The 25,297-nt window shown below is 56.6% G+C and overlaps 2 protein-coding genes across 2 annotated transcripts in view; both read right to left on the bottom strand.

Moving 5' to 3' along the window:
- LOC120505111 overlaps positions 1-21,859 on the bottom strand; it is a 27,731-nt gene extending 5,872 nt beyond the window's left edge. Inside the window, exons 1-2 of the mRNA XM_039715340.1 lie at positions 20,678-21,859; positions 167-1,171 (exon numbers count right to left, since the gene is read on the bottom strand). Coding sequence (XP_039571274.1) covers positions 167-1,171; positions 20,678-21,754 — 2,082 coding nt within the window. The 5' untranslated portion in view covers positions 21,755-21,859. The remainder of the gene's footprint in view (positions 1-166; positions 1,172-20,677) is intronic.
- On the bottom strand, positions 10,935-14,742 carry LOC120505115. The gene is made up of 3 exons (XM_039715345.1): positions 13,580-14,742; positions 12,901-13,344; positions 10,935-11,499 (listed from the first exon to the last, which is right to left on the bottom strand). Exons 1-3 carry the CDS (start codon positions 14,726-14,728, stop codon positions 11,077-11,079), a joined length of 2,016 nt encoding a protein of 671 aa, XP_039571279.1. The 5' UTR covers positions 14,729-14,742; the 3' UTR covers positions 10,935-11,076.
- Positions 21,860-25,297: the final 3,438 nt, after the last annotated feature.

The raw sequence follows: 25,297 nt of genomic DNA, 5'->3' as shown, positions 1-25,297 counted from the left end.
GCCCCCTCTCCCCCCGTGTCCCCTCCCCCCTTCCTGCCACTCCTTCCTGTCCCATTTGTGACCCCCTGTCCCCTCCTGCCACCCTCTCTGTGTCCCCTCCATGCCCCATTGCCCCATCCCCCCACACAGTCTCCTCTGTGCCCCACTCTCCCCCCTCCTGTCTCACCTCTTGGAGCTCCATGCTCACTGGGGAAACCTTAGGGACACCTTGGGGATGCTCTGCAGATCGACAGAGTCTTACAATGTCCTCGATGGCTCTTTGGCACCACTCGGCCACCTCACAGCCACTGGGACTGGCAGGATCCCCATCAAAATAGAACTTGATGGTGTTTGGAAGTGTCCCCACCAGGTGACGGGTGGCCAGGCGGGCGTTGGTCTCCAACAGCTGCTCGGCCAGGGCCACCTTGGCCAGCAAGTCCTCGGGGATGTTGGGGGACGCCTCATTTGTCCCCTTCAGGGCGGCCTCGATGTCCTTGCGCAGGCGCTGCAGCTCCCTGGGGAACGCGGTGGCTTCAGCACACGTGGCCACCAAGCGCTCCAGCAGCCCCAGGGCCACCTCAACCCACTGTCTCTCCATGGTGGCTCTGGTTGCCTCACTGACAGCCACCCTGGCATCTCTCCTCACCTGGGCTTCATACCTGGCCAGCACCTCAGCTCCCTCCTCCCCGCGCAGCGCCAGACCCCACTCCACCATGTTTTCCTGAGCTGTCCCATAACGGGCAGCCTTGTCCTGCAGCTCCCTGGCCCGGGCAGTGGCGGTGGCTGCCTCAGCAGCCGCCTCATTGACCACCTCCCTGCAGGCATTGTGGAGCTCGGTGGCTGCGCTGGCCAGCCGGGCCCAGCCATTCTCAAGCACAGACACTGGCTGCTCCCAGTGGCTGGCTGCCATTGTCACATGCTTCTGGGTGGTCCCTGGGGTGCTCTTGTAGGTGGCCAGGGCCTGGCTCAGGGAGGTGGGAGGGTCATCATCATCGGAGGTGACAATGTAGTGCCACCAGGTGTCATCAATGCTGTAGAGCGTGGTCCGAAGGTCCCTGGTGAATTTCACCAGGTCCCTGTACAGGTTCACTGCGGACAGGAGCATCATCTCAGCTCGACTGGGCAGGGTGGCCAGTAGCTCGCCCAGGATGGCCACCACGGTGACCTGTGGCTGCAGCAGGGCTGGGGACAGCTGGGGAGGGAACAGAAGAGGTGTCAGGGACCTGGTGGCACTTTTACAGACGCCAGGGGTGGCACCCTGCTACTGAGGGGTCCCTTATGTCCCTTCCCTGGAGGACTCTGCTGTCCTCTCTGTCCCTTTCTCACCCCCTCTTCCCCTCTGCCACCCCCTACCACATCCTGTTGTCCTGCCCTCCACGCCTCTGTCTCCCTCCTCCTTTCTTCTATGCCCTCCTGTCCCCTTTGTGACCCCCTGTCCCCTCCTGCCGCCCTGTGTCCCCTCCTTCCACCACTGCCCCCTTTCACCATTCCCTGTGTCCCCTCTGTCACCCCTGTGTCTCCACTGTCCCCTCCCCGCCAACACTCTGGGATTGTCGCACCTCGAGTTGCTCCCTGGCCGCTGGGGATGCTCCAGGGATGCCTTGGGGACACTCCAGGTGACAAACACGCCCGAGTGGCAGTTGGGGACGAGCAGGAACTTGCCACGGCCAGAAAGGGGAAGTAGGAAGAGGTGACGTCACCATCCCGCCCTTCCCGTGGGGACAGGGCAGGGTCCCCAATGGCCCCCTGATATCCCCAACAGGACCTCTTATGTCCACATATGGTCTCCAGATGGCCCCGGTGTCCCCTCAGGGTACCCAAAAAGGTCCAAGTGTCCCCCAATGTCCTGTTGTGGACACTGAGGACACACCAGGGTCCTGTTGGGGACACTGTGGGGACATCTGGGACATCGTGGTGACCCAAAATGGGACAGGGAAAGTCATGGTGGCCCCAGTATCCCCAAGGGAAGGACACAGGGATGTCCCCAAGGTGCTCAACAGGACCCCAGTGTGTCCCTGGTGTCCCCATCTGGACATTGCGGGACACTTGGGCATTGTGGGGAACATTGGGGCAACACCAGGGCCATGTGGGGACCCTGAGGGGACATCAGAGTTCCGTTTGGGACATCGGGGGGACATTGGGGACCCTGCCATGGCCCCACAGCCGGGGGGTCAGTGACGTCACCTCTTCGTCTTTCCCCTATTCAGCCGCACCACATCCCTGCGTGTCCCCAACTGTCACCCAGGTGTGTTTGTCACCTGGAGTGTCCCCAGAGTGTCCCTGGAGTGTCACCTGGAGTGTCCCCAGAGTGTCTCTGGAGTGTCCCCAGTGGCCATGGAGCCCTGCGAGGTGCAACAATCGTGGCATGGGGGGATATGGGAGTGACAGAGGGTACAGGAGGGTGTGGCAGGAAGGGCAGAGGTGACAGAGGGGTGGAGGGGACCAAGGGTGGCAGATGGGTGGCAGAGGGGACAGCAGGGGATGGCAGGTGGTGGCAGAGGGGATGAGAGGGTGACAAAAGGAGAGAGAGGACAACAGAGGCCCCCAGGGAAGGGACAAAGGGAACCCGGGAGGGCACAGGGGCCACTGCAGCAGGCCACAAGTGCCACCAGGTCCCTGACACCTCCCCTGTCCCCTCCCCAGCCCTTCCTGTCCCTGCTGGAGTGGCAGGTCACCTCGGTGGCCACCCTGGGTTAGATGGTGGCCACTGTGACCAGTCCACACAGGGGCGTGCAGTGGCGTGTGTCCCCAATGTTCCTGCCCTCGCCCTGGAGAGATTCACCCAGAGCCTTTGTGAGACCCTGGACCACGGCGATGTCCCCTCCCTGGGCCACCCTGGTGTCACCTCCCTGGGCCAGGCCCTGGCCACCCTCAGGGCCACCCCAGGGGCCAGCTGGGCCAATGTGAGAGCCATGGCCAAGGCCTGGCAGGAGTTGATGGCCAAGCTCAAAGAGAGCTGGGAATGGCTGGTTCAGGAGGCCGTTGGGCTCCATGGTACCTGCATGCACGCAGCCCCCGCTGTGGCCATCACCTGGGCCAGAGACCAGTAGGACAAGGACACCTGCATGGGGACAGCTGGGGACAACCTGGTGGCCACAGCCCAGCAGCTGATGGTGGCCCTGGACAGGGCTGAGGACACCTCAGAAGGGGTTATACAGGATGCCCATGTTGTGGCAGCCACCAAAGAGGCCATGGACGAAGACGTGGTTGCCACCAGCCAGGCGAGGGTGGCCATCAGGTGGAGACATTGGGCAGAGGTGGCCCTGGGGCCGCTGGAGCGCTTGTTGGATGTGTGTGACAGTGCCACATTGTTCTTTTGGCAGTTGCAGCATCGGCTCAGGGCCATTGAACCTGATCTGGAGGGCATAGATGAGGTGCTCTCCAATATCTCTGAGGCCTTGGTGGCTGCGGTGGCCAAGTTTGAGTGGCTGTGGGTCACCGGTGCCTGCCTCTTCAAGCATCACTTGCAGGGGGACACTTGGAGACATCCACGACCTCCTCTTGAGTCCCTATAGTGGCCATGGTGGCACCAGTGGCCCCTTCAGCCATGCGGTGGCCAAGCGGTGCCAAAAAGCCATGGAGGACATCCCGAAGAAGTCCTTCAAGACAGTGAGGTCACCACTGCAACATCATCGTGGCAGTGACATCACTGGGGACATCACTGCTGTCACCTGTACCTGCTCCCCTCCCCACAGGGGATTTGAGACAAATCTGGGGAATTTTCTGGGAATTTTCATAGCTACTGTCCCAAATGCTGATGGGACATTCCTGGGGTGATGTCACTAAAGACACTCAGGGACATGCAGAGAGGACACACAGGGACACTCAGGGACACTCTGGAGACACTCAGGTGAATGCTGGGACAGTCTGGGGACACTCAGGGAAAATCAGGGAGGACACTCAGGGACCTTTTGGGGAGGGAATCCTGAATTTCATATTGTTAAAAATGAGAGCAGGCTCCCAGTACTAAAACTGATTTCAGAATTCATTGTATGAAAAAGAAAAGCCTAAAGCAAGGGGGCCCGTGGGCTGAGAAGGAGTGTTCCTGTCGAGGATGCTGCAGCACCGGTGCTGGGTCTCCTTGAGCAACGATGGAGCAATGTCCCCGATGTCCCAGATGGAGCGGCACAAATTCAATGGGTCAGATCCACAGGGGTTTTCTTGGTACCTTGAGAGGTTTTCCCGGAAGGTTTCCCGATCCAATCTTGCCTCCCTCCTCTGGTTTTCCCTTCTTCTGGAGACATTCTGCCATGATCCTTATCCTCCCGCCTCCCTTCCCACATTTTGGTCCCAATAAGAGTCAAAAGGAGCGTGCTTTATGGAACAGTACCAGAAACTGAGATTTTTTTTGATTGTCAATTCACAGCTGAAGAAACTTGAACTTATACTATAACTATAACCAACATTAACAAACTTTAAGGATATACAGAAAACCATGTAGATGTTTCCTGTGGGGGTTTGTGTTCCGGGTTGTGCTTCTTTCGGTGTTTTCCTCAGAACCAGTTTCAAGTCTTTATCCTTTCTGTGGGCTATAGTTCATTTGCTTGCCTCAGCTGGAGGTTGTACTGGACCTTTCACTTGACTTGAATGAGTCCACCCTTGCTCCTTTGTTCTTATTGGTCCCGAGTGCTGGAACAAGGGGGGCTGGGGCCTCACGCGCCTCACTTCCCTCTTTCGCTTTCCTCCGTTCCCAGCCGGTCTCCTCATGGAGATCTCTGAACCGTGGTAGTAGAAAGTCCACACTCATTTCGGGGCTCTGAGCCGCTTGGGCTGCTAGCCCCATCTCAAACACCCCCACACACACACACTTGCCCCCCCTGTCCCCTCAGATCCACCCCTGCCCGTGGATGGGTGATATTTACCTTTTCCACTGTGCCTCACGTGTGCCTCAGGCCATTTTCCCAGATGCCAACGCAAGGTCCCAGGCGGCCTGGTTGGGCAAGGTTGTATCCCAGCAGAGTCCCCGAGCTGTTAAAAACGAGAGGAGGCTCCCAGTACTAAAGTGGTTTCAGTATTTATTATAAGGAAAAGAAAGGCCTAAAGCAAGGGGGCCCACGGGCCGAGCGGGAGCTTTCCTGTTGAGGATGCTGCAATGCCGCTGCTGGGTCTGCTTCAGCAGCAATATCCTTCAGCAGTGATGTCCCCAATGTCCCAGATGGAGTGGCACAAATTCAGTGGCTCTGAAGACTCTTTTGATCCTGTTTTTTGTCCCTTTGGATTGGTTTCTTTTTGGATCCTTCATTTGCATGAAGGTTTAAGGTGCTTGATTGGCCCGTTACAAGCTGGCTATACAAGGGACAGGAACACTTCTCACAAGTGTTTCCTCCACTTCCTTTGAAGTGAGTGAGCAGTAGCATTGCTACCAGAGGGAGTCTGGTACGGGCTGGCCTCCTCACCTCTCGATCCACAGGGGTTTTCATAGTGCCTTGAGAGTTTTTCCTGGAGGGAGTTCCTGATCCAGTCTTGCCTCCCCCCTCTGATTTTCCCTTCTTCTAGAGATATTCTGCCATCACCCTTAGCCTACTGACTCCCTTCCCTCAATTGGTCCCAATTAGAGTCACAAGGAGAGTGCTCAATGGAACAGTACTGGAAACTCAGATGTTATCTTGATTATCAATTCTTAGCTGAACAAATCTTGAACTTCTACTATAACTATAATTATAAGCAACATTAACAAACTTTAAGGATACACAGTTAAGCATGTAGATGTTTCCCATGGGGTGTTGTGTTCAGGGTTGTGCTTTTTTCGGTGTTTTCCTCAGGACCAGTTTCAAGTCTTTATCCTTTCTCTTGGCTCTAGTTCATTTACTTGCCTCAGCTGGAGGTTGTACTGGACCTCTCACTCAACTTGCATGAGTCTACCCCCTCTCCTTTGTCCTTACTGTCCCCGGGTGCTGGAACAAGGGGGGTTGGGGGCCGCCTCACGTGCCTCAGTTCCCTTTTTCGCCTCACTTCTCTCTTTCGCTTTCCTCCATTCCCAGCAGGTCTCCTCATGGAGATCTCAGAACCATGGTAGTAGAATGTCCACACTAATTTCGGGGCTCTGAGCCACTTGGGCTGCTAGCCCCATCTCAAACACCCCCACACACACACACTTGCCCCCCCTGTCCCCTCGGGGCCCACCCCTGCCCGTGGATAGGTGATACTTACCAGCTGTACTGTGCCTCACATACCTCTGGTTTTCCCTTCTTCTGGAGACATTGTGCCATCACCCTTATCCTACCGACTCCCTTCCCTCAGTTTGGTCCCAATTAGTGTCACAAGGAGAGTGCTCTATGGAACAGTACCAGAAACTGAGATGTTCTTTTGATTGCCAATTCTCAGCTGAACAAAACTGGAACTTACACTATAACTATCATTATAACCAACATTTACAAACTTTAAGGATATACAGATAACAATGTCTTTGTTTCCCATGGCAGGTTGAGTTGAGGGTTGTGCTTCTTTCGGTGTTTTCCTCAGGACCTGTTTCAAACCTGGAGGGAGTTCCTGATCCATTCTTTCCTCCCACCTCTGGTTTTCCCTTCTTCTGGAGACATTCTGCCATCACCCTTATCCTACCAAATCACTTACCTCAATTTGGTCCCAATTAGAGTCGCAAGGAGAGTGCTCTATGGAACAGTACCAGAAACTGAGATGTTATTTTGTCTCTCAACCCTTAGCTAAACAAAACTTGAACTTTATGACCATAACATACATGAACAAACTTGAAGGATATACAGATGACACTGTGGATGTTTCCCGTTGGAGCTTGTGTTCAGAGTTGCGCTTCTTTCGGTGTTTTCCTCAGGACCAGTTTCAAGTCTTTATCCTTTCTTTTGGCTATAGTCCATTTGCTTGCCTCAGCTGGGGGTTGTACCTTTGAAAAATGCCAATCTCTTGTTTTTAGCATTTCAAATATTTAATAGTAATAAAATGGTTATAAAAATGGTAATATAATTAAAGTAATAAAGGTTTGAACAATTGGGATTGGGACAATACGAGATAATAAGAAAAAAGAGTTACAGATGGTCCAGGTATCTCTTTCTGGGCAAAAGAAGTCCAAAAATGGACACACGTTAACAGAGGATTAACCCTTAAAAGCCATAGCCTGTTGCATATTCATACATCACCTACATGATCCATAAATTCCATTCAAACAAAGGATTCTGTCTGGTCAGTGTCAGCTTCTTCCTCTGAATCCTGACAGGGTCTTCAGGGCTGAGCAAGGTGGAAAGAAGTTAGTTTCTTCTGGTAATGGAGCAATAACTTCTTTTTTTTGTAAGATTTAGGTGTCCTGTGGCTGCTATCTCAGTGCTAGTACCTTATTACTCTCTTTTAAAAAAAAAGTATCTTACAAAGCATGGTTTCTATTTTAACATTATGGTATAACCTAAAACTATATTTAACACACTACTTAAAAAAATTAATACAGCATAACTTTCTAAACATAACATATGTAACAATCATTTTAATATTTGTGAAAAACTGATCATAAAATATGCATTTTTCACACACTGGACCCTTCACTCAACTTGCATGAGTCCACTCCTGTTCTTTTGTTGTTACTGAGGCGTTCGTTGTAAGCAGCACCTGGAAGGGGCCTTTACAGCAAGCAGTTAGCGGAGGGTTTTCCATCATTTAATCAATGCCCAGTCTCCTGGGTTAATACCATGTATTTTACAGTCCAGGGAAAAAGTTTGGTGAGGGTAGCCCATTTCCCTTAGTTCTCCTAGGGTTGTTGCTAATGTTTATATCTATTTCTGCATTGTTGTTCCTGCCTCTAGATATTCCCCAATACTATACGGGGTTAGCAAGAAAGGCAGCCCAAACAACATTTCATAAGGAGAGACCCCTAAATCTGTTCTGGCTCTTGTTCTAATTTGTACTATGGCTAGTGGTAAACATTTGACCCAATCCCATTGGGTTTCTAAGACCAATTTGGTTAAGATACTCTTTAAGGTTTGATTCATCCTCTCAACCCTCCCAGAAATCTGAGGGTGCCAAGGGGTGTGTAACTCCCACTTTATTCCCAGGGCTCTGGTGATTTGTTGCAGAACACTGGATGTAAAGTGTGGGCACAGTCCAAATCAATAATATTTACTAGCCCGTATCTTGGAATAATTTATTCCAAGGGAACTTTTGCCACGGTTTGGGCTGTCTCCCTCCTCATGTGGAAGGCTCCAACACAGTGGGTGAGATGGTCAGTTGTGGGCACAGTCCAAATCAATAATATTTACTAGCCCGTATCTTGGAATAATTTATTCCAAGGGAACTTTTGCCACGGTTTGGGCTGTCTCCCTTCTGGTGGGGATGGCTTCAACTCAGTGGATGAGGTGGCCAGCTATGACCAATAGATGTTTATATTTTTGGGCTGGAGTTAATCCTCCTACCTCTGCCACCTAGTAGAGCTTCCCTCAGAGGAAACAGCCTGTCCTGATTTGCCTCTGCCCTTACACCACTTCTTGATCTGGTATTACAGTAAGGGCCAGCATCTGAAGGGTCATTTGACTGGCTCACTGATTCTTTGTTATGGTTTTAGGAGGGTGCAGTTGTTAGGTTGGAAGATATATCCAGGGAATTTTCTCAGGGAAAGGTGTTGTATTCTGACTTACAGGTTGAGCATGCTGCAAGTTAGTGGGGGTAGGAGGCAGAGGGGTAAAGCATCAAGGGGTGGATATATATGGGGGAGTTGGAGGAGGTAAAAATGTCCTGGAGATTGCCTGAGGAGATAGAGGAGAAGCAGGGATCACTGGAGAGGATAAAGATAGGTTTTGAGAAGCAGGAGGCTGGGAGTTAAGGGTGGGGGGTAGCTTGATAGTTAGGACGCAGAGCTGGTGGGGCTACATAGTCCAAGGGATCCCACCTGTTCTGGGTTGACTCTACGATGCTTTTATCCCCAGTTGTCTTGTTCTGTTTATACCAAACAATAACTTTTGCACCTTTAAGACTTGTTCCAGAGAGTGAAGGGGGGAGAGAAGAAGCGTGCAGTTCATTTACAGACACTGCACTCACTCCTCCACATTCCTCCTCCTGGACTGTGTTGTCTGCAGATGGACAGACAGCGGGACAGAGCTCTCCTTGTCTTTCAGTTAGTTTTAGCTAGCCAAGGCAAGGAAGTTCTCTGGACTGTGGTTTTCTTCCCTTTTCTTTGGACCTGTTTAAACTGCTCTGATCTGAACACCAGAAGAGCAGCGCCAGCTCACATCTGTGGCCCACAAGGCCGGGCCTGGGTTGCGGCATTTCCGGCACCGCAGGGACTGATCAGAGACTGAGTGAGCCAAGCTGCAGTCCAGGGAAGGGACTTTACTGAGTTTGTCATCTCTTTTGGAGCAGCAAGAGGTTTTATTGTTTAATATTGTTTGGGTTCTATTGTTTAATAAACAGGGTTTTTTCCACTTTTCTCCAAGGAGGTATTTTCTCTTGAACCAGTCGGGGGGAGGGGCCAATTGAATCTGCTTTTCTAGAGGAACCCCTTTGGGGGTTATGTCCCACATTTTCCCTGAACCAGGACAATGATAAAGGTGTCTGTTGATTTCTTGCCAAAACCCTGGCCCAAACAACAAACGGGATTCTGAATGTGGGTAATGACAGAGAACCCATAGCAAAAGATCCTTGAGTTCCTTCTCAGGAATTTCCACAGGATATGTGGCCATCATGCTCGGTAGGGTGGACAAGATGCTAAATTGCTCCTGGGAATAAGCTCCCACCATGTTCTTAATTTTGACCCCTCTTACAAAAAGCTGCGTCATCTGCAAAATTGATCCAGAGGTTTTCCTGGTCACTGGCCAGCAGATCTCAGGTGAGGAACTCCCAGGTGCCTTCTGGGTTTCCTCATTTCCAGGTCGAGTTTCAAGTGACTTGTCTCAGCAGAGGTCAAGTTGTCTGTTCAGGAATCTTTCTCCAATGGTGTGCCTCTTCTCGGGCTGGGATTCGATGTCTTATGTTCAGTGGCCTGGGCAGGCAAGCCCATGCCCACCCAGGGACGCCAGTGTCGGAGTCTCTGTGGTCAAGATGACCCCAAGGTGTTAGAAAGTCTCTTTTTTTCCCAGCCCCACGATCAAAGAAGGAGTCGGGATTCCTCAGCTCTGGTTTCAAGGTTGTTTATTTTTCCTTATCTGTGACATTCTTTTCCTGACCTGTTGAGGTCTAGCAGACCTTGGTTCGTGGCACACTGACCACCCTCAGGACGGTGTTATCTTTTTCTACTAAAAAATACATGTACTTTATTTACAATAATTTTCCAATACCTATCACCTATGTTACACAGTCTGCCTCTACTCTAAACCAATAGAAAAGTGCTACCATCACAGCAGAAGATGGAGGACCTCTTTTTTCTGTGAGGCTTCTCAGCTTCCAGGAGAAGAATCCTGGGCAAAGAGGATTTTTCAGAAAATATGACAGTGACAGGGGTCAAGTAACGTGTCTGACACAGAGTTCAGATCAGCCCACGCTGATTTATATAGAGGACACTGATTTATTTATTTATTTATTTATTTATAGGCTGTACGGTGCACACATAAACGGATAGATTATATTGTACCAACCAGCAGCTACAAGGAATCATCCATAATCAATATCAACATCAAATACCATATCAAATTGCTGGTGAACAATAACAATTTGCAATAGGCAATACAAAAGTGCCAAAGAGAATAAAAAATTGCAAAGCCAATAAAAAAGTGCAAAAGCCAATGCAGAACTGCAGAAGGCAATTATTAAATTGTCATTTATGACCCAAAAATTCCCCAAATTCATCTCAAATTCTGCATGTGGAGGGAACAGGTGACACCAGCGATGCCCCCAATCATGTCACTGCCCCCATGATGTCACAGCAGTGACATCACCATCCCTGCAGCAGATTTGGGATGTCTACGATGGTTTTTTGGCACTTCAGGGTCACCACACACAGGTGCTGGAGCTGTTGGAATCACAATTGAAGATGTTGCTGATGTCATCTTGCGGGAGATGGCAGTACCACCAGCCTGGTGGCACCCGTTCTGTCCCAGGCTGGTGGGTATTCAAAGGGTTCTTGGTGACACGAGGACCTGGTGGCACTCGAGTGTCCACAAGACTCTCCAGTGACATCATTGCCCCAGTGAGGTCACAGTGGTGGTATCACTGTCCCCACAGCAGCCTTGGGATGTCCTCACTGGCTTTTTGGCACCGCTTGGCCACCACACGGCTGCTGGGGCCACTGGGGCCACCATGGTCACCACAGGGACTCAAGAGGATGTTGTAAATGACCCCAAGTGTCCCCAGCAGGTGATCCTTGGCCAGGCGGGCGCTGGCCACCCACAACCACTCAAACTTGGTCACCTTGGCCCCCATGTCCTGGAGGACATCAGGGGACACCTCATTTGTCCCCTTCAGGGCGGCCTCAATGTCCCTGAGCCGCCACTCCATGTTCCAGTTGAACAAGGTGACTTTGTCACACGCAGCCACCAAGCGCTGCAGCGGCCCCAGGGCCACCTCGGCCCAATGTCCCCTCCTGGTGGCAGCCACAGCCTTTCCCATGGCCTTGTTGGTGACTGCTGCCACCTGGGCCCCAGGGCCACCTTCACCTCCTGGTGGCCACCATCACCTGGCTCTTGGCCACCACGGTCGCTCCCATGGCCACGGTGGCCACCAGCCCTTTGTTGGTGGCCGCCGCCACCCGGGCCTCAAGCGCAGCCATTGCCGAGGCCCCTCCTCCCTGTCAAGGGCCAGTGGCAGATCCTGTTCTGTGGCCACCGTGTTTTCCTGCGCTGTCCCCAAGCAGGTGGCCATGTCCTGCCAGTTCCTGTCCTGGGCGGTGGCTGCAACTGTGGCTTCTGCAGTGGCCACCTCCCTGCAGGTGGCACGGAGCTCAGTCGCCTCCCTGGCCAGCCGGGCCCATCTGTGCATGATCCTGGCCACCGACTCCTGCCAGACGCTGGCCACGGCTCTGACATCAGCCCAGGTGGTCCCAGGGTGGCCCCGAGGGTGGCCAAGGCCCAGCCCAGGGAGGGGACACCACGGTGGCACAGGCAGGTTCAGGGTCCTACAGAGGCTCCCGGTGAATCTCCTCAAGTCCTCATGCAGGGAGTTTGGGGCCTTGTGCAGGCACTTGCCCCTGTATGGCTCGGTCACAGTGGCCACCACCTTGCCCACGACAGCCACCATGTCCATGACCACCTCCAGCTCTGGAGGGGACAGCTGGAGAGAGGACAGGGGAGGTGTCAGGGACCTGGAGGCACTTGTGACCTCCCGGGGTTCCCCTTGTCCCCTCCTTGAGGGCTCTGCTGTCCCCTCTATCCCTTAGAGACGCCCTGTCCCCTCCCGCCACCCCTGTGTCCCCTCTGTGGGGATGCAGGGACATGGGGACAGCGCACAGGTGGCACCAGGGAGATGGCAGTACCACCAGCCTGGTGGCACCCGTTCTGTCCCAGGCTGGTGGGTATTCAAAGGGTTCTTGGTGACACGAGGAGCTGGTGGCACTCAAGTGTCCACAAGACTCTCCAGTGACATCATTGCCCCAGTGAGGTCACAGTGGTGGTATCACTGTCCCCACAGCAGCCTTGGGATGTCCTCAATGGCTTTTTGGCACCGCTTGGCCACCACACGGCTGCTGGGGCCAATGGGGCCACCATGGTCACCACAGGGACTCAAGAGGATGTTGTAAATGACCCCAAGTGTCCCCAGCAGGTGATCCTTGGCCAGGCGGGCGCTGGCCACCCACAACCACTCAAACTTGGTCACCTTGGCCCCCATGTCCTGGAGGACATCAGGGGACCCCTCATTTGTCCCCTTCAGGGCGGCCTCAATGTCCCTGAGCCGCCACTCCATGTTCCAGTTGAACAAGGTGACTTTGTCACACGCAGCCACCAAGCGCTGCAGCGGCCCCAGGGCCACCTCGGCCCAATGTCCCCTCCTGGTGGCAGCCACAGCCTTTCCCATGGCCTTGTTGGTGACTGCTGCCACCTGGGCATCATGCGTGGCCATTTCCCAGGCCACCTCCTTCGTGTCCAGGGCCACCATCAGCTGCTGGTCCATGACCACCTTCCCACAGGCGTCACGGAGCTTGGTGGCCTCCCTGGCCAGCTGGTCACAGTTGTCCACAAGCTTGGCCACTGACTCCCACCAGGCGCTGGCCTCGGCTCTGACATCAGCCCAGGTTGTGTCAGGGGTTGCCCTGAGGGCGGCCAGGGCCCGGCCCAGGGAGGTGACACCACGGTGGCCCAGGGAGGTGACATCACCATGGTACAGAATCTTACAGAGGTTCTGGGTGAAGTTCTTCAGGTCCTCATGCAGGGAGTCTGGAGATGGGTGCAGGAACTTGCCCCTTTGTGGCCCAGTCACAGTGGCCACCACCTCGCCCAGGGTGGCCACCACAGCCACCAGCGCCTGCAACTGAGGAGGGGACACCTGGGGAGGAGACAGGGATGGTGTCAGGGACCTGGTGGCACTTATGGCCTCCTGCAGTGGCCCTTGTGCCCTTGAAGGGTCATTTTTTCCCCTCGGTCACACTGTCAGTCTCTTGTCCCCACTGCCACCCCTGACGAGCCCCCCTGTCCCCTCACTCCCCGTTGCCCCTTCCCCCGCCATGCCTCCTCCCCCACCAGTGTCCCCTCTGTCCCCCTCTCCCCCTACCCGGTCGCACCTCTTGGAGCTCCATGCTCACTGAGGATGCCTTGCGGACACTCTGGAGACAATCCGGGGATTGAAGGAGCCTTGGGATGTCCTCGATGGCTCTTTGGCACCGCTCGGCCACCCCATAGGCACTGGGGCTGCCAGGACCACCAGTGAAATAGAACTTGATGGTGTCTGGAACTGCCCCCACCAGGTGATCCTTGACCAGGCGGGCATTGGCCTCCCACAGCCGCTCGGCCACGGCCACCTTGGCCACCAAGTCCTCAGGGACAGCAGGGGTTTCAAAATATGTCTCCTTCACAGAGGCCTTGATGTCCCTGAGCAGGCGCTGCAGCTTCCGGGGGAAGGTGGTGGTTTCGTCACACGCGGCCACCAAGCGCTCCAGCAGCCCCAGGGCCGCCTCCAGCTGCTGTCTCACCATGGTGGCCGTTGTTGCCTCGCTGGCAGCCACCCTAGGCTCTCTCCTCACCCAGGCTTCATGCCCAGCCACCACCTCGGCCACCTCCTCCCCACCAAGTGCCTGACCCAGCCCCACCACATTTTCCTGAGCTGTCCCATCACAGGCAGCCTTGTCCTGCAGCTCTGTGACCTGGGTGGTGGCCGTGGCTGCCATCTCTACCGCCTCAGTGACCACCTCCCTGCATGTGTTGTGGAGCTTGGTGGCTGCCCTGGCCAGCCGGGCCCAGCTCTCCTCAACTACAGCCACCAGCCCCTGCCACTTGCTGGCCACCGATGTCACACGGTCCCAGGTGGTCCATTTGGTGCTCTCGTAGGCATCCAGGGCCTGGCTCAGGGAGGTGGGAGGGTCATCTTCATCGGAGGTGACAATGCCAGGCCACCAGGTGTCATCAATACAATACAGGGTGACTCGGAGCTTCTCGGTGAAGGCTACCAGGTCCCAGTACAGGCACCCTGAGGACTCGAGCAAAATCACCTTGTCCCGCCTGGGTAGGGTGGCCAGCAGCTCACCCAGGATGGCCACCACAGTGACCTGTGACTGCAGCAGGTCCGGAGACAGCTGTGGAGAGGACAGGGGAAGTGTCAGAGACTTGGTGGCACTCACGGCCTTCTGGGGTGGACCCCTGCAGCTGAGAGATCCCCTTTGTCCCCTCCATGCCTTTGTCAGCCTCTTGTTCCCTCTGCCAGCCCCTACCCTCATAGCCTCTGCCAGCCCCTGCCCCTCTGCTGTCCCCTCTGCCACCCCCTGCCATTATATTCGTAGACCCTGCCACCACCCACTGTCCCTTCTGCCACCCTGCGTGTCCCGATCCGCCTGTGTCCCTCTCTTCCCCCCCCAACACACCATGTCGCACCTCTTGGGGCTCCATGGGACACCTGGGGAGGAGACAGGGATGGTGTCAGGGACCTGGTGGCACTTATGGCCTCCTGCAGTGGCCCTTGTGCCCTTGAAGGGTCATTTTTTCCCCTCGGTCACACTGTCAGTCTCTTGTCCCCACTGCCACCCCTGACGAGCCCCCCTGTCCCCTCACTCCCCGTTGCCCCTTCCCCCGCCATGCCTCCTCCCCCACCAGTGTCCCCTCTGTCCCCCTCTCCCCCTACCCGGTCGCACCTCTTGGAGCTCCATGCTCACTGAGGATGCCTTGCGGACACTCTGGAGACAATCCGGGGATTGAAGGAGCCTTGGGATGTCCTCGATGGCTCTTTGGCACCGCTCGGCCACCCCATAGGCACTGGGGCTGCCAGGACCACCAGTGAAATAGAACTTGATGGTGTCTGGAACTGCCCCCACCAGGTGATCCTTGACCAGGCGGGCATTGGCCTCCCACAGCCGCTCGGCCACGGCCACCTTGGCCACCAAGTCCTCAGGGACAGCAGGGGTTTCAAAATATGTCTCCTTCACAGAGGCCTTGATGTCCCTGAGCAGGCGCTGCAGCTTCCGGGGGAAGGTGGTGGTTTCGTCACACGCGGCCACCAAGCGCTCCAGCAGCCCCAGGGCCGCCTCCAGCTGCTGTCTCACCATGGTGGCCGTTGTTGCCTCGCTGGCAGCCACCCTAGGCTCTCTCCTCACCCAGGCTTCATGCCCAGCCACCACCTCGGCCACCTCCTCCCCACCAAGTGCCTGACCCAGCCCCACCACATTTTCCTGAGCTGTCCCATCACAGGCAGCCTTGTCCTGCAGCTCTGTGACCTGGGTGGTGGCCGTGGCTGCCATCTCTACCGCCTCAGTGACCACCTCCCTGCATGTGTTGTGGAGCTTGGTGGCTGCCCTGGCCAGCCGGGCCCAGCTCTCCTCAACTACAGCCACCAGCCCCTGCCACTTGCTGGCCACCGATGTCACACGGTCCCAGGTGGTCCATTTGGTGCTCTCGTAGGCATCCAGGGCCTGGCTCAGGGAGGTGGGAGGGTCATCTTCATCGGAGGTGACAATGCCAGGCCACCAGGTGTCATCAATACAATACAGGGTGACTCGGAGCTTCTCGGTGAAGGCTACCAGGTCCCAGTACAGGCACCCTGAGGACTCGAGCAAAATCACCTTGTCCCGCCTGGGTAGGGTGGCCAGCAGCTCACCCAGGATGGCCACCACAGTGACCTGTGACTGCAGCAGGTCCGGAGACAGCTGTGGAGAGGACAGGGGAAGTGTCAGAGACTTGGTGGCACTCACGGCCTTCTGGGGTGGACCCCTGCAGCTGAGAGATCCCCTTTGTCCCCTCCATGCCTTTGTCAGCCTCTTGTTCCCTCTGCCAGCCCCTACCCTCATAGCCTCTGCCAGCCCCTGCCCCTCTGCTGTCCCCTCTGCCACCCCCTGCCATTATATTCGTAGACCCTGCCACCACCCACTGTCCCTTCTGCCACCCTGCGTGTCCCGATCCGCCTGTGTCCCTCTCTTCCCCCCCCAACACACCATGTCGCACCTCTTGGGGCTCCATGCTCACTGGGGACACCTTGGGGATGCTCCGAGGACGCTCAGGGGGTCGAAGGAGCCTTGGGATGTCCTCGATGGCTCTTTGGCACCGCTCGGCCACCCCACAGGCACTGGGGCTGGCGGGAGCACCATCAAAATAGAACTTGATGATGTCATCAACTGTCCCCACCAGGTGATTCTTGGCCAGGCGGGCGTTGGCCTCCCACAGCCCCCCGACTATGGCCACCTTGGCCACCAAGTCCTCGGGGACATTGGGGGATGCCTCATTTGTCCCCTTCATGGCGGCCTGGATGTCCTCGCCATGTTTTCCTGAGCTGTCTCATCATGGGCAGCCTTGTCCTGCAGCTCCCTGGCACGGGCCGTGGGGATGGCCACCTTGGTGGCTGCCTCATTGACCACCCTCCTGCAGGTGTTGCGGAGTTGGGTGGCCCTCCTGGCCAGCTGCGCCCAGCTCTTCACAAGGTCAGCCACCATCCCCTGCCACTTGCTGGCCACCATCGCCACATGGAACCATATGGTCCATGGGGTGCTCTTGTAGACATCCAGGGCCTGGCTCAGGGAGGTTGGAGAGAAATCATCGAAGGTGACATCGCCACGCCACCAGATGTGACAAATGCACCCTATAGTCTCCCTGAGGTCCATGGTGAATTTGTCCAGGTCCAAGTACAGCTGCCCTGAGGACTTGAGCAGAATCAACTCATTCTGCCTGGGCAGAGTGGCCAGCAGCTCGCCCACGATGGCCACCACTGAGACTGGTGGCTGCCCGGGTTTCATGTGCACCCTCGGCCCTCTCCTCCCTGCCCAGGGCCTGACCCAGCTCCACCATGTTTTCCTGAGCTGTCTCATCATGGGCAGCCTTGTCCTGCAGCTCCCTGGCACGGGCCGTGGGGATGGCCACCTTGGTGGCTGCCTCATTGACCACCCTCCTGCAGGTGTTGCGGAGTTGGGTGGCCCTCCTGGCCAGCTGCGCCCAGCTCTTCACAAGGTCAGCCACCATCCCCTGCCAGTTGCTGGCCACCATCGCCACATGGAACCATATGGTCCATGGGGTGCTCTTGTAGACAACCAGGGCCCGGCTCAGGGAGGTTGGAGAGAAATCATCATCGCAGGTGACATCGCCACGCCACCAGATATGACAAATGCACCCTATAGTCTCCCTGAGGTCCATGGTGAATTTGTCCAGGTCCAAGTACAGCTGCCCTGAGGACTTGAGCAGAATCAACTCATTCTGCCTGGGCAGAGTGGCCAGCAGCTCGCCCACGATGGCCACCACTGAGACTGGTGGCTGCAGCAGGGCTGGGAACAGCTCGGGAGGGGACAGGGGAGGTAAGAGGGACATGGTGGCATTTACGGCCTTCTGGGGTGGCCCTCTGCCCCTGAGAGATCCCCTTGGTCCCCTCCATCCTTGTGCCAGCCTCTTGTTCCCTCTGCCATCCCCTGCCCCTCCCCTCATAGCTCCTCCAGCCCCCTGCCCCCTCTGCTGTCCCCTCTGCCACCCCCTTGCCCCACTGCTGTCCCCTCCTGCCACACCCCATGTCCCCCCCATGCCCCATTGCACCCTCCCCCACAGTGTCCCTTCTGCTGTCCCTCCGCCCCACCCCACCCCACCCTGTCGCAACTCTTGGAGCTCCATGCTCACTGGGAACACCTTGGGGACACTTTGGGGACGCTCCAAGTGTTGAAGGAGCCTTGGGATGTCCTCGATGGCTCTTTGACACCGCTCGACCACACCCCTGGGGCTGGTGGGACCACCAGTGAACAAGAACTTGATGGTGTCTTGAAGTGTCCCCAGAAGGTGATCCTTGGCCAGGCGGGCGTTGGCCTCCCACAGCCGCTCGGCCACGGCCACCTTGGCCACCAAGTCCTCAGGGACATTGGGGGATGCCTCATTTGTCCCCTTCAGGGTGGCCACGATGTCCCCAACCCTGCGCTGCAGCTCCCGGGGGAACGTGGTGGCTTCGTGACATGCAGCCACCAATCGCTCCAGCAGCCCCAGGGCCGCCTCCAGCCGCTGTCTCTCCATGGTGGCCGTGGTTACCCGGCTGGCAGCCACCCTGGCATCTCTCCTCACCCGATCTTCATGCCCGGCCACCACCTTGGCCAACTCCTCCCTGAACAGGGGCAGATGCAGCTCCTCCATGTTTTCCTGAGCTGTCCCATCAAGGTGAGCGACGGTCTGCGGGAGCCATGCCCAGTCAGTGGCAGTGGCCACCATGCTTTCTGCCTCAGTGGCCACCCTCCTGCGGGTGTTGTGGAGCTTGGTGGCTTTCCTGGCCAGTCGGGCCCAGCTCTCCAGAAGAACAATCACTGACCGCTGCCACTTGCTGGCTGCCATTGTCACATGGTTTCGGGGGGTCCATGGGTTGCTCTCATTGGCAGCCAGGGCCTGGCTCAATGAGGTGACAGGATCATCATCATGGGAGGTGACATAGTGGTGCCACCATGTGTCATCAATGCGGTACAGGGTGACCCAGAGCTCCTTGGTGAAGTCCACTAGGTCCCAGTACAGGTGCAATGCGGACATGACCTTCATCTCGTCCCGCCTGGGCAGGGTGGCCAGCAGCATGCCCAGGGTGGCCACCACAGTGACCTGTGGCTGCAGCAGGGCTGGGGACAGCTGCAGAGGGGCAGGGGAGGTGTCAGGGACCTGGTGGCATTTGTGGCCTCCTGGGGTGGCCCCCTGCCACCGAGGGGTCCCTTTTTTCTCCTCCAGCCCTTTGTCAGCGTCTTGTCCCTGCTGCCACCCACTGCCACCACACTCATAACCCCTGCCACACCCTGCTGTCTCCTCTGCCACCACATGTGTCCCTTTCTCCCACTGTCCCCTCATCCCCCACTGCCACGGCGCCCCCCTTTCCCCTCCACCTGTCTGTCACCTCCCCCATTGCTGCCACTCCCTCCTGTCCCCTTTGTGACTCCCTGTCCCCTCCTGCCAGCCCCACGTCCTCTCTATCGCCCATTCTCCCTCCCCATCCCCGTGCTCCCTCCCCTCCAATGTCCCCTCTGTCCCCCTGTCCCCCATATCGCACCTCTTGGAGCTCCATGCTCAGTGGGGACACCTTGGGGACACCTTGGGGACACTCCAGGGGTCGAAGGAGCCTTGGGATGTCCTCAATGGCTCTTTGGCACCGCTCGGCCACCCCACTGGGGCTGGTGGGATCACCATCAAAATAGAAGTCGATGATGTCTTGAAGTGTCCCCAGCAGGTGATCCTTGGCCAGGTGGTGGCTGGCCTCCCACAGCCACTCGGCCTCGGCCACCTTGGCCACCAAGTCCTCAGGGACAGCAGGGGATGCCTCATTTGTCCCCTTCACAGAGGCCTCGATGTCCCTGAGCCTCCACTGCAGCTCTCGGGGGAAGGCGGTGGCTTCGTGACACGCAGCCACCAAGTGCTCCAGCAGCCCCAGGGCCGCCTCCAGCTGCTGTCTCAACATGGTGGCCGTTGTTGCCCAGCTGGCAGCCACCCTGGCATCTCTCCTCACCGGCACTTCATGCCCGGCCACCACCTTGGCCCCCTCCTGCCTGCCCAGGGCCAGACCCAGCTCCACCACGTTTTCCTGAGCTGTCCCATAATGGGTAGCCTTGTCCTGCAGGCGCCTGGCCTGGATAATGGTCGCCATGTCGTCTGCCTTGGTGGCCACATCCCTGCAGGTGTTGCGGAGCTTGGTGGCGTTTTTGGACAGCTCGGCCCACCTGTCCACGAGCGTGGCCACCAATTCCTGCCACTTGCTGGCTGCCATTATCACATGATTCCGACAGGTCCCTGAGGTGCTCTTGTAGGCGGCCAGGGCCTGGCTCAGGGAGTTGGGAGCATCATCATTGGAGGTGGGAGTGTCATCATCATAGGAGGTGACATTGTGGCAGAACCAGGTGTGATCAGTGAAGTACATGGTGACCCGGATCCTCCTGGTGAATTCCTCCAGGTCCCTATAGAGGCTTACTGCAGACCCGAGCAAAATCACCTTGTCCCGACTGTGCAGGGTGGCCAGCAGCTCGCCCAGGATGGCCACCACAGTGACCTGTGGCGGGTGCAGCAGGGCCGGGGACAGCTGGGGAGGGGGGGGGAAGTGTCAGAGACCTGGTGGCACTAACGGCCTTCTGGGGTGGACCCTTGCCCCTGAGGGATCTCCTTTGTCCCCTCTGTCCCTTTGCCAGTGTTTTCTTTGCTCTGCTACCCCCTGCTCCCCACCTGTCCCCTTGTCCCCCTCCCCCCACCCATCGCACCTCTTGGAGCTCCATGATCACTGGTGACACCTTGGGGATGCTCTGGGGACTCTCCAGGGGTTGAAGGAGCCTTGGGATGTCCTCAGTGGCTCTTTGGCACCGCTCGGCCACCTCACAGGCACTGAGGCTGGCGGGGTCACCATTGAACAAGAACTTGATGGTGTCTGGAACTGTCCCCACCAGGTGATCCTTGACCAGGCGGGCGTTGGCCTCCCACATCCGCTTGGCCATAGCCACCTTGGCCACCAAGTCCTCAGGGATGTCGGGGGATGCTTCATTTGTCCCCTCCAGGGCAGCCCTGATGCCCTCGAGCAGGCGCTGCAGCTCCCGGGGGAAGGCAGTGGCTGCATCACACGCGGCCGCCAAGCGCTCCAGCAGCCCCAGGGTCACCTCCACCCGCTGTCTCACCATGCTGGCCCTGGCTGCCCAGCTGACAGCCACCCTGGCATCTCTCCTCACCGGCGCTTCAAACCCGGCCACCACCTCCGCCCCCTCCTCCCTGCCCAGGGCCTGACCCAGCTCCACCACGTTTTCCTGAGCTGTCCCATCACAGGCAGCCTTGTGCTGCAGCTCCCTGGCCCAGGTGGTGGCCGTGGGCACCATATTGGCTGCCTCAGTGACCACCTCTCTGCAGGTGTTGCGGAGCCAGGTGGCCCTCCTGGCCAGACTCTCCCAACTGACCTCAAGGTGAATCGCCATTGACTGCCACTCGCTGGCTGCCATTGCCACAGGGTTCTCGGTGTTCCTTGGGGCACTCTTGTAGGTGGCCAGGGCCTGGCTTAGGGAGGTGGGAGGGTCATCCTCATCGGTGGTGACATTGCGGCGCCACCAGGTGTCATCAATGCTGTACAGGGTGGACCGGAGCTCCCGGGTGAATTTCTCCAGTTCTGAGTACAGGCGCAATGGGGACACAGGCAGCAGCATCATCTCAGCCCGCCTGGGCAGGGTGGCCAGCAGCTCGCCCACGATGGCCACCACAGCGACCTGTGGCTGCAGCAGGGCTGGGGACAGATGTGGAGCGGACAGGGGAGGTGTCACGGACCTGGTGGCACTTATGGCCTCCTGCCGTGCCCCCATGCCCCCAGGGGGTCTCCTTTGTCCCCTCAGTCCCTTTGTCACACTCTTACTCCTTCTGCCACCCCCTGCCCCTCTGCTCGTGGCTCCTTCAGCCCCCTGCCCCTACTGTTGTCCTCTCTGAACCCTGCCACCAGCCCCCGTGTCCGCTCCCCCCTTTGGTCATGTCTCCACTTCCTGTCACTCCCTCCTGTCCCATTTGTGATCCCTTATCCCCTCCTGCCACCCCTTGTGTCCCCCCATTCCGCATTTCCCCCTCCCCACCCCATGGGCCCTCCCCCACAGTGTGCCCTCTGTCTCCCTCTCCCTCCACCCCCCTCCCTTGGAGCACCTCTTGGAGCTCCATGCTCACTGTGGACACCTTGGAGACGCTCTGGCGACTCTCTGGGGTTTGAATGAGCCTTGGGATGTCCTCGATGACTCTTTGGCACCTCTCGGCCACCCCACAGGCACTGGGGCTGGCGGGATCATCATTGATATAAAACTGGATCATGTCCTCAACTGTCCCCAGAAGGTGACCCTTGGCCAGGTGGGCACATGGGAATGTGGCGCGGCTGGATGGGGGAAGCAGGAAGAGGTGACGTCACTGCTCCCCTTCCTGTGGAGCCAGGGCAGGGTCCCCAATGTCTCCCTGATGTGCGCAATGGGACCCTGATGTCCCCTCAGGGTCCCCACACGGCCTGGGTGTCCCCTCAGAGTCCCCAACAAGGTCCAAGTGTCCCCTGATGTCCTCTTGGGGTCACTGGGGACACAACAGGGTCCTGTTGGGGACACTGTGGGGACATGAGGGACATCGTGGTGACCCAAAACAGAACAGGGGACATCAGGGTGGCCCCGGTGTCCCCAAGAGAAGGACACGGACATGTCCCTAAAGTCCCCAACTGGACCCCGGTGTGTCCCTGGTGTCACCAGCTGGACACTGGGGGACACTTGGGCCTTGTGGGGGACATTGGGGCAACACCAGGGCCATGTGGGGATACTCAGGGGACATCGAGGTTCTGTTGGGGACATTGGGGGGACATTGGGGACCCTGTCTTGGCCCCACAGTCGAGGAGGCAGTGACGTCACCTCTTCCTGCTTCCCCCATCCAGCCGCGCCACATTCCCATGTGTCCCCAGCTGTCACCGGGGCCTGTTCAACTCCGGGAGTATCCCCAGAGCGTTCCCAGTGTCCATGGAGTACGAAGAGGTGTGACAATCCCGGCATGCGAGGGCACGGGGGTGACATAGGGGACAGGAGGTGAGAGAAGGGACAGGAGGGCGTGGCAGGAAGGGGGGAGGTGACAGAGGGGTGGAGGGAACCAAGGGTGGCAGAAGTGACGGCAGGGGGGTGGCAGGGGTTGACAGAGGGAACGAGGGGGTGACAAAGGGACAGAGGAGACAGCAGAGCCCTCCAGGGACGGGCAAAAGGGACCCTCGGAGGGCACAGGGGCCACCGCAGGAGGCCACAAGTGCCAGCAGGTCCCTGACACCTCCCCTGTCCCCTCCCCAGCTGTCCCCTCCACAGCTGCTGGAGGCTCTGGTGTCCGTGGTGGCCACCCTGGGCAAGGTGGTGGCCACAGTGACCAGGCCACAGAGGGACGAGCAGCAGCCCATGTCCCCAAAGTCCCCATCTGTTGCCCTGAGGAACTTCACCTGGCGCCTCCGGGATGCCCTAAACCACTGTGGTGTCACCTCCCTGGCCGCGGCAATGTCCCCGCCCTCAGCCCAGCCCTGACCAGGGCCACCCCAGGGACCACCTGGGCCAATGTGAGAGCCTCAGGCTGGGCCTGGTGTGAAACAACAGGATGGAACCAGGAGAAGAAATCAAATATATTGACCGGTATCTACAGAATGTCCTGCAGACAAGTCAGAGGTTAAAACCAAACAAGAGTTCCTGCAACATCCAAACCTCCCGGGAATGTCTGAAGAATGTCTCAACTCAGGAATGTGTTTGTAGCCCTGCAGTGGATCTGGATCTGGAGAACAGCGGGTTAAGTTAAGGAAACTTGTTTGGCTGCCTGCCAAAATCCTTTTATATCCCTTATTAATCTTTTACAATTTTCAAGGAGTGAACTTTGTTTTTCACACCCAACTGTGATTTGCGAGTGCCCCCGCTGCTGAGCACTGACCCCGCCCCGGGTGTTGCTGGAACCCCCAAAAACCGCAACCACCACTAACTTGCTGGGGGTTGGGGTTTTCCTGTTCTTTCCTTGTCACTTGTGGGTTTTTCTTCTTTTGAGTTGCTAAGAGCACTGCTGGCTGAGTGCTTGAGAAGGCGGGGAGGGGGAACTCCTCTGGTTTTGGGAGTTCCTCCCCAGGGGGGACAGAGAAACTGGGAGAATGGGGGTCAGCAATTGGGGGCAGCCTCTCTCTCTCTCAGGCTCTTTGGCATCAGAGGAGGACGGCCAGGCTGTCACTTACTGCAGAGAGAATTCACTGGCACGGCTGGAGCTCAGCCCTGAGGGACTGATCACCATTTGCTTGTGTGCTCCTGGAATGCTGAATTCCTTGTGTCCCGGGAATCCTGAACTTCATGTGCCCCAGGAATCCTGAGCATCCTTTGTATGTCCTGGGAATTCTGAATTCCATGTGTCCTGGGAATCCTGAACTTTGTGTGCTCCAGGAATCCTGAATTTCATGTGTCCCAGGAATTGGTCTGTGTGTGTGCCCTGGGAATCCTGAACGTCGTGTGCCCCGGCAATCCTGAACATAGTGTACCCCAGGAATCCTGAATTTCGTGATGTTAAATACAAGAGCAGGCTCCCAGTACTAAAAGTGAATTCAGCATTTTATAAGAAAATGAAAGGCCTAAAGCAAGGGGCCCACGGGCTGAGCAGGAGCATTCTCGTCCAGGATGCTGCAGCGCCAGCACTGGGTCTGCTTCAGCAGTGACGTCCACAATGTCCCAAATGGAGCGGCACAAATTCAGTGGGTCAGAAACCCCTTTTCATCCTGTTTTTTTTTCCATATGGATTTGTTTCTTTTTGGATCCTTCATTTGCATGAAGGTTTAAGGTGCCTGCTTGGCCCATTACAGTTCTGTCCAGGCTGGCTCATTTCGCTTGGGTTGTGCTGCATTTTACTTAGGTGTGCTATGGTACCTTGACTATCATATCTCTTATATCTACCCTTTTAACCCCTTTTACAATATAATAACCAAATTAACAGTACATGCTTAATAATCTATCATCTATATTACAACAGTTTCTAACCTATTTTTAACAATTCCCCCCTCTAAATATTTGATTGGGCTTCCAGCCTGCATCAGCCTTCTAAAGTTCAACTTCTACATTTCTCAGTTTCACATACTGTTCAAGCATATCTCTGGCATTCTGATCACTCTGCTCTTTCATTAACATTACTTTTTCAGCATTTTTCCCTTCCACTTGCCCTTGCAGCATGATGCTGCTGTGGACAAAGCTGGTCACTATCCGGACTAGACATGGAATTGCACATGGTAGTAATATTACACTTGCAACTGCACACACCACAAAGAAGAACAATTTCAGAAATATAATTTGTGTAATAAAAATTTGAACAATTTGGATTAGGACAATATGAGACAA

This window comes from Passer montanus, unplaced genomic scaffold (assembly GCF_014805655.1).
Source record: "Passer montanus isolate IOZ18808 unplaced genomic scaffold, ASM1480565v1 scaffold325, whole genome shotgun sequence".
Taxonomy (NCBI): Eukaryota; Metazoa; Chordata; class Aves; order Passeriformes; family Passeridae; genus Passer; species Passer montanus.
This window is presented reverse-complemented; position numbering and strand designations above follow the sequence as displayed.